This window comes from Polypterus senegalus, chromosome 3 (assembly GCF_016835505.1).
Source record: "Polypterus senegalus isolate Bchr_013 chromosome 3, ASM1683550v1, whole genome shotgun sequence".
In the NCBI taxonomy this organism is placed as follows: domain Eukaryota; kingdom Metazoa; phylum Chordata; class Cladistia; order Polypteriformes; family Polypteridae; genus Polypterus; species Polypterus senegalus.
The window spans coordinates 41,448,677-41,463,107 of record NC_053156.1 but is presented as its reverse complement, the minus strand read 5'-3'; the positions used below and the strand labels follow the sequence as shown (position 1 = coordinate 41,463,107).

The window sequence follows — 14,431 nt, the reverse complement described above, 5'->3', positions numbered from 1 at the left end:
ATTCTTGTTTTTCAGCCTCAGATTCATTGATTTTCATTGGCACAGTTCTTGTCCTCATGTTGAACTGCACTTCACCTGCAACCGCACGCTCCAAAAGGGAGAAGCAATAGGTTATTTTATTCTTGCACTCATGAAGAAATCAAACACACCTGAGTAATCAAAAACCATTGTGATGCCAACTGCCATATTTTGATTCCTCTTGCTTACTTCTTAGGCTTTTGATTTAGCAGCGATGGGCAAAGAAAGAAAGCCCAGTGAAACTTTTGAAGCTTTTTTCTGATTGTGCCAGAAAAAGATCCGAAGCTTTGACAATAGTCACATCTGGTGGTGTACAGCAATCATAGCAGCCATGATCTCGACACTGCCCCAAATACAGGGTGGTCCAGATCTAATTATGCAGTTATGAAAAGGCAAACATCGCACCTGCTGTTCGACTGACAACCGTCTCCCCACCATTTTGGAATAAAGTGCATAAAACCAGATTTTTAAAGTGGATAGGAACCACAGCAAAGACAGACACGGGTCCAGAGAATAATTTAATTATACCACAGTTATTCAGATTAGTAAGCACCAGTGTTCGGTTCTCCTTGGGCAGCCAAATCTTGACTTTGATTATTCTAAAGGACCTTGAAAATTATTCTTTTTCGGAATGCTTCCATGACGTTTTTTCTTTGCTTCTCCTCCTATGCTGTCCGGCCAAATTTTCTATCTTCTCCCCTTTGTGAAGTAAAAAAGGACTATACAGATCTTGTACATTTAAATTGATCGTGTCATAAAATCAGAAACACACTCAGGACGCTCATGTGGTATTCAACTCAATTTACGTCCGTTACTTTATCCACACCCCTTAACACTGGGTAACAAAGCTAAGATCAACTACGGATGCTGAGAAGTTAATTAATAACGAGGTTAATCAAATAAAACTCATTGCATCTCACCTCTTAGTAATGTTATCAACAGCCAGAAAGAATGCCACATTATAGGAAACATCTTAATGCTAATCTGACACAAACATATTAAAACATATTAAGTTTATTTTCTAAAGTATCTATATAATTACTTAAAGCTAAAGTTTTTTGGTTTTTTTTAGTCTTTATAACGGACAGGTGTTTTTATAATCCGTCTAGAGCTTGTTTTTTCCATGTTGGTGTCCTTGGGTGTTGCGGGTGAGCTTTCTGGCAGGTTATGTTTCACCTCAGGCTGCTCAGTAGGCTTTGGTTATAACAGCCTATGTTTCTGGAATGTTAGTTGGAGTCTCATCTGAATCTGGAATATAGCCTGTAGGTGTTCCCTATTCCTCCTGAGCTCGCCATTTTCTGTTGCAATAATGTAAGAGCGTGGCTGTTCTGCTTGATGTTTCACCAATGCATAGTATACCATCCTTTGTCCTTATCCAGTTTTACTTATACCGATTATCTAGGTTTAAGGGATGGCAGAGATTTGACTCCGTGGCGTGTATTATAGTAGTAGCGGTAGAGTTGTTTGGTTTTTCTGTTCTCTTCTGCTACTGTTTTAAAGTTGGGCCATTTCGGATGAAGGTTACTGGGAAGCGTAAGGACAGCGGTGCGTCCCATAAGTAGCAGCAATTGTTGTGGACCTGTAGTATAAAGTATGGGCACTTATTGAATTACATTATAAGTTTTTTTTTTTTTTACTTTTCTATTAGATTTTCATTTATTAATCTGTTTAAGTATTTTGTCTCTGTCCTGAGGAGAAATCAACCTCAGTTGAGTGCCACACGTATACTTGGCGGTTAAAAAATGACTGTCCATTAATTTTCCATGACAGCGTTTTGATGATTAAAGCATTAGATACAAAAAATAAACCTGCCCTAGACCTGACATCATTCCATCGTACAAAAGGTTTGGTTCCTTGCGCATCTGCAGCTGCCAGTCTCCCCAAAACGTGGAAATAAGGGGAGGGGTAAAGGTAGATTAAACTCTTCAGCGTTGCCCATTCCCATTTACGTTCAGAACGACCTTCTCTATGCAAGAACACCATACGTGCACCGAGGTGAATAGCCACTTATTTATGAAAAAATATTCAGACTTTTAAACTTATCGCATGACAGCTCAGTCAATTTCCTTTTTCCTTAAACGCGTGAGTGCTTATCACTCTCTAAATTTACTTTCTGACATTTCGGGATAAACCATTGCAGCTTGCGTCCCTCTCCCCCTTTTCTGTTGAATAACTTGGTACGTTCTAGAGTCTGGCGTAACGACTGAAACGAAGATAGTGTACCGGATTACTGTTTTTCAAATAGAGCGTATTTCGGTGCAAGCTGTCTGCTATAGCTAACCCACAAAGAAGCAGCAGAGAAATGAATTTCACAATACGACACGCCAAGTCATGTGACTGCGAACATATAATGCGATTAATCATGGTAAGGTTATCGTTATGCTTTAATAAATGAAACAAGTTATGTGCATACGCCGTATGTGCAGTGCATGTGGTCACGATCAGAATCCTCTTCTTCAGGGCAAGACGTGATTTTATTTGTATGAGACCTTAATACAGCAATGCGGTCACGCAAATCACGAGTACTCAATACATTAAATCGATCGCAAATGTGTAGAAAGTCACAGAGCACTGACGCAGAGTACGTAAACATTTTTTTTCCAAACTGATTGGAAAGAGCCACCCGTTTTCTGGTTTGCACAAAATCTACTTTCAAAAGTGACTGAAAATTCTCACGACGCGCTTTCAATGTAAGTTCCTCTGGAAGTCCTCATGATTTTAAAGTGTCTGTCAACCTATTCTATTCTGTTACGAAGTCTGATAGCACATTTTTAGTTACTAAACACCAACTCACCGTACGAGCTTGATTAGTCATAAAGTTTCTAATTTTTCAGAGTACTTTGTTTTTATGTAAGATCTATGACTATCATAGATTGTCTCCATTTATTTAATTATACAGTACTAGCTGTCTCCGCCCGCGAAGCAGTGAAAAATGACAAACTTTAAAAATCAATGAACCGGTATAGCTAGCTAGTGGGGGGAGTGGTACAGCTACTCGAACGGAAGCTGGCGCGTGAGTGAGGAGGGCCCAACTCCTGACGTCACGCTGCCCCCTCCCCTCGGCCCACAGTTTCTGTCTCGGATTAGCGGGAATTAATCGCTCCTGTAAGCGAACTATGATACTTAGCGCGATGAAAGAAGTCACAAAATCAACCGGAATGTTCAAGCAAATTAAAGAAAAAAACCCGATCACGAGTTCTCTCGTGAAAAACGGAAAGACAGACAGACAGACTTTGGATTTTATATAAGATATCGTCTGGTTCAGTAACTGAATGGATGGACAATACAGTAACTTATAAACCACATTTTAACTCTGTAAGTTTATACACTTAGTAATTCTAGAGACTCAGAAGTCCACAGTTCATTTTCTTTGCTTCTTCTTGAGTCTGCTTGTCCTGGGCTGTCTATTTTTATTTCTTTAGGCTTTGTACTTTTTTCCTAAAGTTCTTTGCCTTGAATAAGTAGACTACAAAACCATATTAGCTGCACCACAAATGCAATCTATTATTATTATTATTATTATTATTATTATTCTGGGAGAGAGATTTACATTTTTTTTGAAAATGTAGTAAATATGTTATTCAGTCTGATGTCAAATTCAAACTTCAGGATTTCATTTTTCTTTTTGCAGGAGTTGGCAGTATATGAGAACATGTCAGAGCAAGTTAAAATTACTTCTAAAGGTATGTATTGCAATAACAATACTTGCGCTCCAGTTAATATTGTAATTTCCTTATGAGGCATATTCATGGTTTTCTTTATTTCAACTTTTGTCATCCACTATGTACAGGGGTTAAAGTGTTTAGTTTGGTTTATGATGTGACATGGTGGTGCAATGGTTAATGCTGTTGCTTCACAGCTCAAGTAGACTGGGTTTAAACACTGGTCTGGCCACTGTGTGGAGTGTAAGTGTTCTTCCTTTGTCTGCACAGGTTTTTTTCTGGGTACCCTGATCTCCAGAGTCCCACCCCAGACATCATAAATATACGTCTATGATATATCATTAATTGAAAAAGAACAAATTGGTATTAGTGGGCTCCTTTCAAAAAACGTTAGGCAGGGCTCAATTAAAACTGTTATGAAAACTCGGATCGCAAATACGTAAAGGTTGAGAAACACTGGTACAAAGTAAAACAGTGCCAAGTCTGAAAAAAAGATATTCCTGCCTAAAGCACTGGATGGGTATATGATTTTTAAATTTATTATCATACTGTGACCTTCAGAATTTTGAGACTTCGGCAGAACCTAGGTAGCTCTAAAGACACAATTACAATGTAACTATAAAAGAAGGTTCTGTTCTTTTTTATCTTCATATTAAAACATTAAGAGATGTAATCTTAGCAGTGACTTTGTTTACTTGCATGTGATCAGGGCACAGGATATTATTGTAGGAATTTAGATAATTATTAATCAATAAGATGACCATCCAGGAATATGCCATGATAATGTGGGACATGAAAAAGAAAATTTTAACTTGGTTAATTGTCAGTTTTTCCTTTGTCGATCTTCTTCTTCTTCTTCTTCTTTTGGCTGCTCCCATTAGGGGTTGCCACAGAAGATCATTTTCTTCCATATCTTTCTGTCCTCTGCATCTTGTTCTGTTACATCCATCTCCTGCATGTCCTCTCTCTTCACATCCATAAACCTTCTCTTAGGCCTTCCTCTTTTCCTCTTCCCTTGCAGCCCTATCCTTAGCATCCTTCTCCCAATATACCCAGCATCTCTCCTCTGCACATGTCCAAACCAATGCAATCTCACCTCTCTGACTTTTTCTCCCAACCATCCAACTTGAGCTCATCCTCCAATGTACTCATTTCTAATCCTTACCATCCTTGTTACACCCAATGTAAATCTTAGCATCTTTAACTCTGCCACCTCCAGCTCTGTCTCCTGCTTTCTGGTCAGTGCCACCGTCTCCAACCCACATAACATAGCTGGACTCACTTCCGTCCTGTAGACCTTCCCTTTCACTCTTGCTGATACCCATCTGTCACAAATCACTCCTGACACTCTTCTCCACCCATTCCACCCTGCCTGCACTCTCTTCTTCACCTCTCTTCCACATTCCCCATTACTCTGTACTGTTGATCCCAAGTATTTAAACTCATCCACCTCTGTCAACTCTACTCCTTGCATCCTCACCACTCCACTGACCTCCCTCTCATTTACACACATGTATTCTGTCTTGTTCCTACAGACCTTCATTCCTTTCCTGCCTACAGCATATCTCCACCTCTCCAGGGTCTCCTCAACCTTTTTTAAATGGATTTTTGCCCACCAGTCTATACTTAATCCCATAATGACAAAGTGAAAACATGTTTTCAAAAAGTACTACAAATTTAATAAAAATCCAAAACTGAAATCTGAATAAAAAAAGGAGAACCTGCAGACAAAACAAGCAAACACTGGGAGAACAGGCACATTCTACACTGACAGTGCCAAGGCTGGGTTTTTAAACCTAAGACTGTGAGACATCAGTGATAAACACAGTGAGACCATTACACCTGATATATGATTGGTTGTATTAGAATGTTTGCTAAGTTGGTGTTGTTTAACATACATAAGGTGCTTTGTTGATCTTGAAATGTCCTGTGTAACATTAAATTGATTCAGCATTTTAGATAGATAGATAGATAGATAGATAGATTGACTTTATTTGTTACCAAGGGGGAAATTAAACTTGAGTAGCTGTATTGTTTTGTTCAGTAATAATATAACAATGACTAAAATTAAGGATGCTTTCTAGAATAATAAAAGCTTGTGCTGATGCCGCTATTGTCAAGGTAAAATCTCTCACTTGCACTGTTGGGCTATGAAATGTAAAGTTCCTGCTATTCGACTCTGTAACTGGCACTCTGAGTGACCTGTCCAGTACTCCAACTGCTGAAATGCAGAAATAATATCAATTATTATAATTATATCTCCCCAGTATTATGATATTCCTAAATATTTGCTTCTTGCAGAGCTCGAACGGGATGGCTTTTCAAACCATAGTTTTTTCAAGTGCTTAGTGGCTGAAGTCCCAGAAGAGCATCAAACTAAAGAAGGTATTTTTGCTATCTGCTCAAAGCCATTTAAACGCTTACAGTTGTTTTATCTTTTTATTTGCCCACTCATCTAGTTGCTATTTTGTGCAGAGCTATATATCCATTTATTTAACCCACTCAACCTTAATTCACAGGAAATGTATAAGGTACTGTACATGGCAAGAATCAACTCTTGGGTGGAGTACCAGTCCATCACAGGCCTCTTACTGGGCCAATTTAGACCTGTCATTTAACCTCACATACATGTCTTTGGGATGTTGAAAGAAATCACATGGACACTAAAACGTCATGCAAACTCCACAGAGGAAGTGACAGGAATAGAATCCAGACTTGAAAGTGTTTTGAAAGAATATAAAATGAAGTGTAAATCTATGTTAAAGTCTGAAAAATGTGTATTATATATTAGGTATGTATAAATTATAATGCTATCCATCCATATGTCAGTTAGTAACTCCTGACAATCCAAGTGAGGGTCATGGGGGGCCAGAGCCTATTTAGATATTGTTGATGTTCTACCTATGTTTGGAAATTGGCAAAAATTAACACTGAACGAATGGACAGAGAAATAAGCAACAATATTTTTATTAGAAAATTTTCAGAATTTGTAATTATCCAGAATATTGGACATAAGGACAGCATGTCACTAACTTAAATAGTAGTAAATTCACATTACATGATTTCTGGTAATGCTTTATCAATGATAAAGACATGATAAATAAATAACATAATCACATCAAATAATTGCAAGTCTCAAAACAGTTTACATCAAACAGACACATTCATAAATAAATATGCATATTTAAAGTATCAAAATCCACATATATTATAACATTTGAGCATTAATTGTGGCCAACGATGGGCTGGGCCACCAAAAATAATATGTTTGTATGAAGTTTACATTTTTTTGCAGTGTTTATAAAGCTAGAAAGACGTCACATCAGATAGTTTTTCTTTAGTAAGGTGTCAACCATAAATCTTTATCCATTTAAAGTTAACTCATTTAACTTTATTTATGTTTTTAATTTTCTGTTTTATTATAAGCAAATTATATAGATTGATTAGCAATTATAGCTCAGTTAAATACTTTTTAAATTCATTTTTGTTTTATATATAAACAAATAATTTTGAGTAAGAGGCACAGTGACACAGTGGTTAGACAGACAGAACTTTATTTGTCCCTGGGGTGAATATGACTTTTTACTGAAGCTCATCAAATGAAGTAATAAATAAATACTTACATACACACACACACACCAGAGTGACATAAAGGGAAGAAAATTTTAAAGAGAAAAAGCATGTGTTGCAGTCACATTGTGGCATCATAAATGTGCATTGCCGTTGGTTTAATGGAGCCCCAGTAGCGTTTCTTGACACTCCTATGCTTAGCCCTGCTACTTTACAGTTGCACTGTTTGGTGTCTACATTCCAGCCATTAATTTGTATGCTGTCAAATTTCTGTATGGGTATTTCTCCCACATCCCAATGACATGCAGGTGAGTAAAATGGTGGTGATTCAGAATCAAACGTTTAATATATAATTTGGAGACAACCATGAGTGAATTTGGCTTAAATTTGGATGGAGACAATTAAACAGGTCACTAACGAGATATTTCTACACCAATCTAAGACCCCATGAAGGTAGTGCTCAAAGTAGGGGTGGTGATTTAAAGATTCGCAAAGAGTCACGGTGCTCTTGTTAAAATCGTCCAACCCTCAGCAAGTCTGTGGTTACAATAGACAAATCTTCTATGACTGAAAAGTCTCCTAAAAGGACTCCTGCTAAATATATACAGGGTGGTCCAGATCGCCTGGATGACTTTGATTTATGCGGGGACGATTTCAGTTCGGCACGAAGACGATTCTTCATGTCGTCAGTTTGCACGCTTCTAGATTGTCCGGGATTTTTCAAGTAATTTTCTATGTAATAAACTTAATAAGTTATAGCGTAATGAAAATTGCATAATTAGATCTGGACCACCTTATAAATGTGTGTTATATGTGTGGAGTTCAAATTTAATGTTTTCAAAATAGACTCCTAGTGCAAAGGGAAAGTCCTTTCTGTAAAAACAGATTATACTTTGACATTCAAATACATAACTAGGCTAGGGGTAACGATGAAAAATGTATTGTTGCCTGCTGTAAGTGTTGTAGTGTTGAAAGAGCATTTTCAGAAGTAAATGTCACTGCTGTGCTCTACAAACGTTTTAATGAGTTGTTCCTGGACATGTTTTCACAAGAACGAGACATAAACAGATAAAGGTTTGGGGCAGCCACCCATATAATATGGTATCCTGGCTGCAATGCCTTTTTTTTCAAATACACAGCACTAATGTGCATCCAACTGAGTCCAGAACAAGACTGAGAGAAAAGGGAAAAGGGGAAGGCTTTTAAAGGGGAAGACAGGAAGTAAGGTCATAAGGATCGGGCACATGTTCTTCATTCATGGTAAGGTCTACTTCCATTGGCTCGGTCCCGGAAGTGATGTCAAGAGAGCCAGGTGGAATCTCCCGGGAATGGTCTACAGGAAAGGGAGAAAAAGAGTCAGTGCACTCTGCCACATCCCGGCATGCCTCAGAACTGCCTTCACTTAAGCACTTTAGCTGCCTCCCATGCGCACGTGTGTGACAATGTATTCTCAAGTCTGGTCCTGCTAGACTAGGTAAACTGGTGACTGTACATTGGCCAAGTAAGATGTACGTGTTTATGTGAGTTTGCTGGACTGGTGTTGGTTCTTGCCATGTGCCACTTGCTGCTGGGATAGACACCAGGTTTTTGTGACTTAGGAAAATAAGATTCAGATAGTAAAATAGATGAATAATTTTGAATAATTCATATATTGATCATCACATGTAAGTAAGAATTTTACAATACAATAATGTGACAGTAATGATCCTATAAACCTATTAACATATTGACATGATTAAAAAATTGCTTTATTTTATATAATCATTTCTTATGTTAATATTATTTTTAAAAATTCAATTTAAACGCTGAAATTATTTTTTTTTGGCAACATATTTGTGTTTTTTTTCCTTTATCTTAAATTTTTGTACAGCATACCAGTATATACTGTAGCTTGATGAAGACTGAAATAGCTCTATTACTAACATTTTGCAAACTTCACCTGTGTGAACAACAGTCACTAAATCCTTTTCAGTTAAGCAGATCATCTCACCTTTGGCTAACAAGATTTTCAGTTGCTATCACTGCAAAAATGTAATTAAGAATCATTCAGCCAACAACATAAAACAACGAAAGAACAAGTTCAACTACAATGCAAAATGTGTGCCTCACAGACAAACAATTCACAAATAACATAATGCAAAGTAACATTCTCCAATGGAGGGTCCAGTGGACTGGAACAGGGTAATATTGGGCATAAAGCAAGAGCCAGCCTTAGATGGGGTTATTGCACGGCCTGGCAATTTAGAATTAGCAGTAAACTTAATGCTTGTATTTTCGGGGTGTCAGTGGACCATAGAGATGCAGGAGAATGAGTGAACTCCACATGTCATTGACAAGGAGCTAGTTTGAATCCAGGATATAATGGTCACATCCATTTCTTACAAATGAATCCCCATAATTATGACATATGAAGGTGATCATAATAATAATAATACATTTTATTTATATAGCACCTTTCCCATGCTCAAGGTACTTATACCTAACTAAAAAACCAAAGAGGCTAAATCAAAATTTATTTGAACAACACCTCAGATGCCACAAGCATGTTTCTCATATTGGCAGCTTTATAATATTTTTGAATATTAATCAAGTATTTGAAATTGTTACAGCAGTCTCTATGATAATATTGGGAAACTGAGGGCAGAGTAGATGGAAATTACATTAAGCATCTGGAGTAAAATAAAAGAAAGGTAGTGTAAAGTAGGAAAAAGATTGCAAATACAATTAAAAAATGACTGAGTTATTTAATTTGCAAATGTCAGGCATGTGTTCTTCCTTTTTTAAGGAAAATGAATTAAAAAAGCAAAAGATGGGCAAAATTATCAGGGCAGGATTGATGAACAGATAAAAAGCATTTCAGCAAAACACTAAATATTTTTGCATCCATCCATCCATCCATCCATTATCCAACCCGCTATATCTTGACTACAGGGTCATGGGGGTCAGTTGGAGCCAATCCCAGCCAACACAGGAAACAAACCCCGGGCAGGGCGCCAGCCCACTGCAGTATTTTTGCATCATAAAAGGAAATTAAGAAAATTTAGATTAAAACAGGCAATTTAGCCCAAACCTATCACAATTTGTCTGTCTCTTTAAAAAAACGTAGTTTGGAAGCCTTTAAATCTCGACTTCACTGTAACTGTCTAGTTCACCTCTGGTAACTTATTGTATTTTTTGCTCTCCGTTTGAATACTTTTTTTGGTAAAAATTAATCTCTTAACTATCCATCCATCTATCCATTAACCAACCGACTATATATCCTAACTACAGGGTCATGGGGGTCTGCTGGAGCCAATCCCAGCCAACACAAGGCGCAAGGCAGAAAACAAACCCCGGACAGGGCGCTAACCCACCGCAGAACCCTTGACTAGTAATGAGCTAAATAGGTAGTTTCTCAAAACTGACACTAATTTTTGCTTTGTTGGCAGTTTTGGATTTGTGAAATGTAAACCTTACTGAAAACAGTTTTTGTGGAATTTTTAAAGGTTTTGGAGGTTAGAATACAAGGACTATTGCTCCCTAATGACTCATTTACACTTTTTACTTGTGTTTTTTATCTTCAACTGTGTAATACAAATCATCACCTACACACCAGTAAAGTCAAATCTATTTACTGTATATCCCTTGTTCACAATACCATGGAGGTGCAGTTCCTTTATTTTAAAAATGCTGACATTCTATTTACATTCCAAATGAAGACACACCAAAATGCGTTATTGTATGCTTTACTGTGTGTTCTTCACGGGAAAGCTTGCTAGACGGAAACCTGCTTTTCCACCCAATTTCCACCCAATGTTACCTGGAAACTGCACTTTCTTTTTTCTTCATTCCTACAGTTTAGAATTCACATAGTCCAAGTGTTGTGAAACTTCAAGTTTCAGTTCTGTCTCTAATGCATGTTTAGACTAGTGACAAGATTGTCACTATAATTGGTATCCTTTTAGCAGTATAAACACTGGCTCAACAATATGACATATGACAGTAAAGGAGTATAAAATATTTTTTTTTCACTAGAAATCTTTATTTAAATACTAAATGGCAGGGAGACATTTGCAGAATTAATACATTGACGCCCTTCTAGACAGGAATGGAACACATTTCACATTTAATGAATCATACAGGAAGCAAAAAGATATGTCTTTCATTATTTTTTGCATAATGAGACACTGAGTTTCACTGCAAATTCACTTTTCTTTTGTGTGAATCATTTCACTCAATGCTACCTTTACCCAATTTCTATATCTGTCTGTATGTTCTCGCTAAAGAACTTAAGTAACTAACTGGCATTTACCATAATTATTTTCTTAATAATTTACCTCTGACATGTCTCATTTTCATTTTCACTTGCTTCTGTAGAATTTTCATTTTCCATTTGAGACAAATATAATCTATCTATTTATCTGTCTATCGGTCTGTCTGTCTGTCTACAGTCAGGTCCATAAGTATTTGGACAGTGATACAATATTCTTCATTTTGGCTATGTGCACCACCACCATGGATCTGAAATAAAAGAAGCAAGATGTGATTGAAATGTAAACTTGCAGTTTTAATTTAAGGCATTTAACAAAAATATTGTATGAGCCATTTAGAAAAGACCTCAATTTTAATACATGATCCACCCATTTTCAGGAGCTCAAAAGTATTTTGACAAACTGACATAATCATGAATATAGTGATCATTTCCAATATTTGGTTGAAAGTCAATGACTCCCTGAAGTCTGAACCCATGGCCATCTTCAAGTGCTTGGTTTCCACCCCACTGATGCTTTGCCAGGCCTTTTCTGCAGCTGTCTTTGGATGCTGCTTGTTCATTGGACTTTCTGCCTTCAGTTTTGTCTCCATCAAGTGAAATGCATGTCCAATTAAGTTGAGATTAGTTGATTGATTCAGTCATTGAAAAATATTTCAGACTGTGGTGGGTTGGCACCCTGCCCAGGATTGGTTCCTGCCTTGTGCCCTGTGTTGGCTGGGATTGGCTCCAGCAGACCCCCGTGACCCTGTATTTGGATTCAGCGGGTTAGAAAATGGATGGATGGATGGAAAATATTTCAGTTCTTTGCTTTGAAAAGCATTTTTTTTGTTGTCTGAGTATGTTTTGGCTCATTGTTCATCTGTACTGTGAAGCATTGTCCTATCAGTTTTGCAGCGTTTGGCTTAATCTGAACAGATACTATTGCCCTGTACACTTCACGAATCATCCTGCAACTTTTGTCTGTGGTCATATCATCAATAAATACCAGTGACCCACTTCCATTGGCAGTCATGTATGCCCATGCATTAACACTGCCTCTACTGTAGCTTGTTTCACAGATGATATGGCATAATACAGATCATAAGCTGTTCCCTTCATATTCTTCATAAACGTCATTTGTCCAAATAAAACTGTTCCAAAACAACATTTTTCTGGCAAAGTCTAATCTATCCTTCCTACGTGTGAGGATTACAAATGGTTTGCATCTTGTGGTACACACTCTGTATTTACTTTCATGAAGTCTTCTCTTGATTGTAGACTTTGGCAATGATAGGCCTACTATTCAGAGAGTGTTCTTGGTTTGGCTAAATGTCATGAATTGTTTTTTATTCACCAAGGAAAGAATTCTTAGATCATGTAGCACAATTGGCCTTTTGGTATTGGTGAGCACACCAGTACGTTCCTTTTTTGTTAAGAATGTACCAGATGGTTGATTTGACCACTCCTGGTGTTTCTGCTATCTCTTGGATGGGTTTGTTTTGTTTTCTCTGCCCAATAGAGTATGTGGACTTTGGACATCATGCTGAGAGTTAAAAGCCCCAGTTTCCAAATGCAAATTCCATACTTGGAATCAACTCCAGACCTTCTATCTGCTTAATAGTTAATGAAATAATGAGGGACCTGCTCACACCTGGCTATGGAACAGCTTCTCAGTCAATCATCCAAATACTTTTTTGCCCCTGAAAATGGGAAGACCACATACAGTACAGGCCAAAAGTTTGGACACACCTCCTCATTCAATGTGTTTTCTTTATTTTCATGACTATTTACATTGGTAGAATCTCACTGAAGGCATCAAAACTATGAATGAACACATGTGGAGTTATGTACTTAACAAAAAAAGGTGAAATAACTGAAAACATGTTTTATATTCTAGTTTCTTCAAAATAGCCACCCTTTGCTCTGATTACTGCTTTGCACGCTCTTGGCATTCTCTCGATGAGCTTCAACAGGTAGTCACCTGAAATGGTTTTTTTTTGTTAAGTACATAACTCCACATGTGTTCATTCATAGTTTTGATGCCTTCAGTGAGAATCTACCAATGTAAATGGTCATGAAAATAAAGAAAACACATTGAATGAGGAGATGTGTCCAAACTTTTGTCCTGTACTGTATAAAAATGCCTGTCATTCCGAAACAACTCGTGATATTTCTGTTAAACCTTTTGAATTAATGCTGAAAGCCTACACTTCAATCATGTAATTATTTTGTCATTTCAAATCCATGGTGGTAGCACAGTGAGCCAACATTATGAAAATTGTGTCACTGTCCAAATACAGTACTTACAGATCTATCTATCTATCTATCTATCTATCTATCTATCTATCTATCTATCTATCTATCTATCTCATACTGGAAAGATTCAGCTTCTTTATTCTTTCCTCAAACTTCATATCCCAGAGTCATACAAACCATGTAGTAGTTTGATTTCAGAATTTTTTAACAGCTCATACATTCTTATCTTTAATACTGAGACTAAAACTGAGTACAGTGTTCTAATGAGACATCACAAGTGCACTGCACATCTTAAACACAACCTCCTTGACATGTGATCAAAAATAGCATAGGTGCTGTATAAACCAGCAGCCTATCAGTTTTCTCAATCGCTTTGTACATTACCTGGATGTGGACAGTTCGTAAATGACACGTAAGTCCTTCTCATCAGGTGTATATTCAATTCTTATTTACTCATTTGGCTGATACTTTTAGCAACTTACAACATTCATGATACCATTGCTTCTGTCTCTTTTGGTTTTCCAAATGGAGGCAGCTCAAGTGACTTGCTCAGGGTCACACAGTGTCAGTAGCAGGATTTGAACCTACAACCTTAGGGTTTGAAGTGCAAAGCCTTAACTATTATACCACACTGCCTGAACTTTCAGAGCCTAACTGTGTACTAATATTTTTATTTTCTCTCAGAAACTAACAT

General features: G+C 37.2%; 1 protein-coding gene across 3 annotated transcripts in view; it reads left to right on the top strand.

Moving 5' to 3' along the window:
* The first annotated feature begins 2,215 nt into the window (after positions 1-2,215).
* Positions 2,216-14,431, top strand: part of LOC120525064 (diamine acetyltransferase 1-like) — a 33,893-nt gene continuing 21,677 nt past the window's right edge. For 2 of the 3 annotated variants that reach the window (XM_039747034.1, XM_039747035.1), the window contains exons 1-3: positions 2,216-2,383; positions 3,650-3,701; positions 5,982-6,065. In XM_039747034.1, the coding sequence (XP_039602968.1) occupies positions 2,321-2,383; positions 3,650-3,701; positions 5,982-6,065 (199 nt within the window). In that variant the 5' untranslated portion in view covers positions 2,216-2,320. Of the gene's footprint in view, positions 2,384-3,262; positions 3,334-3,649; positions 3,702-5,981; positions 6,066-14,431 lie in introns of those variants that run through there. The other variant, XM_039747037.1, reaches the window with a different exon arrangement.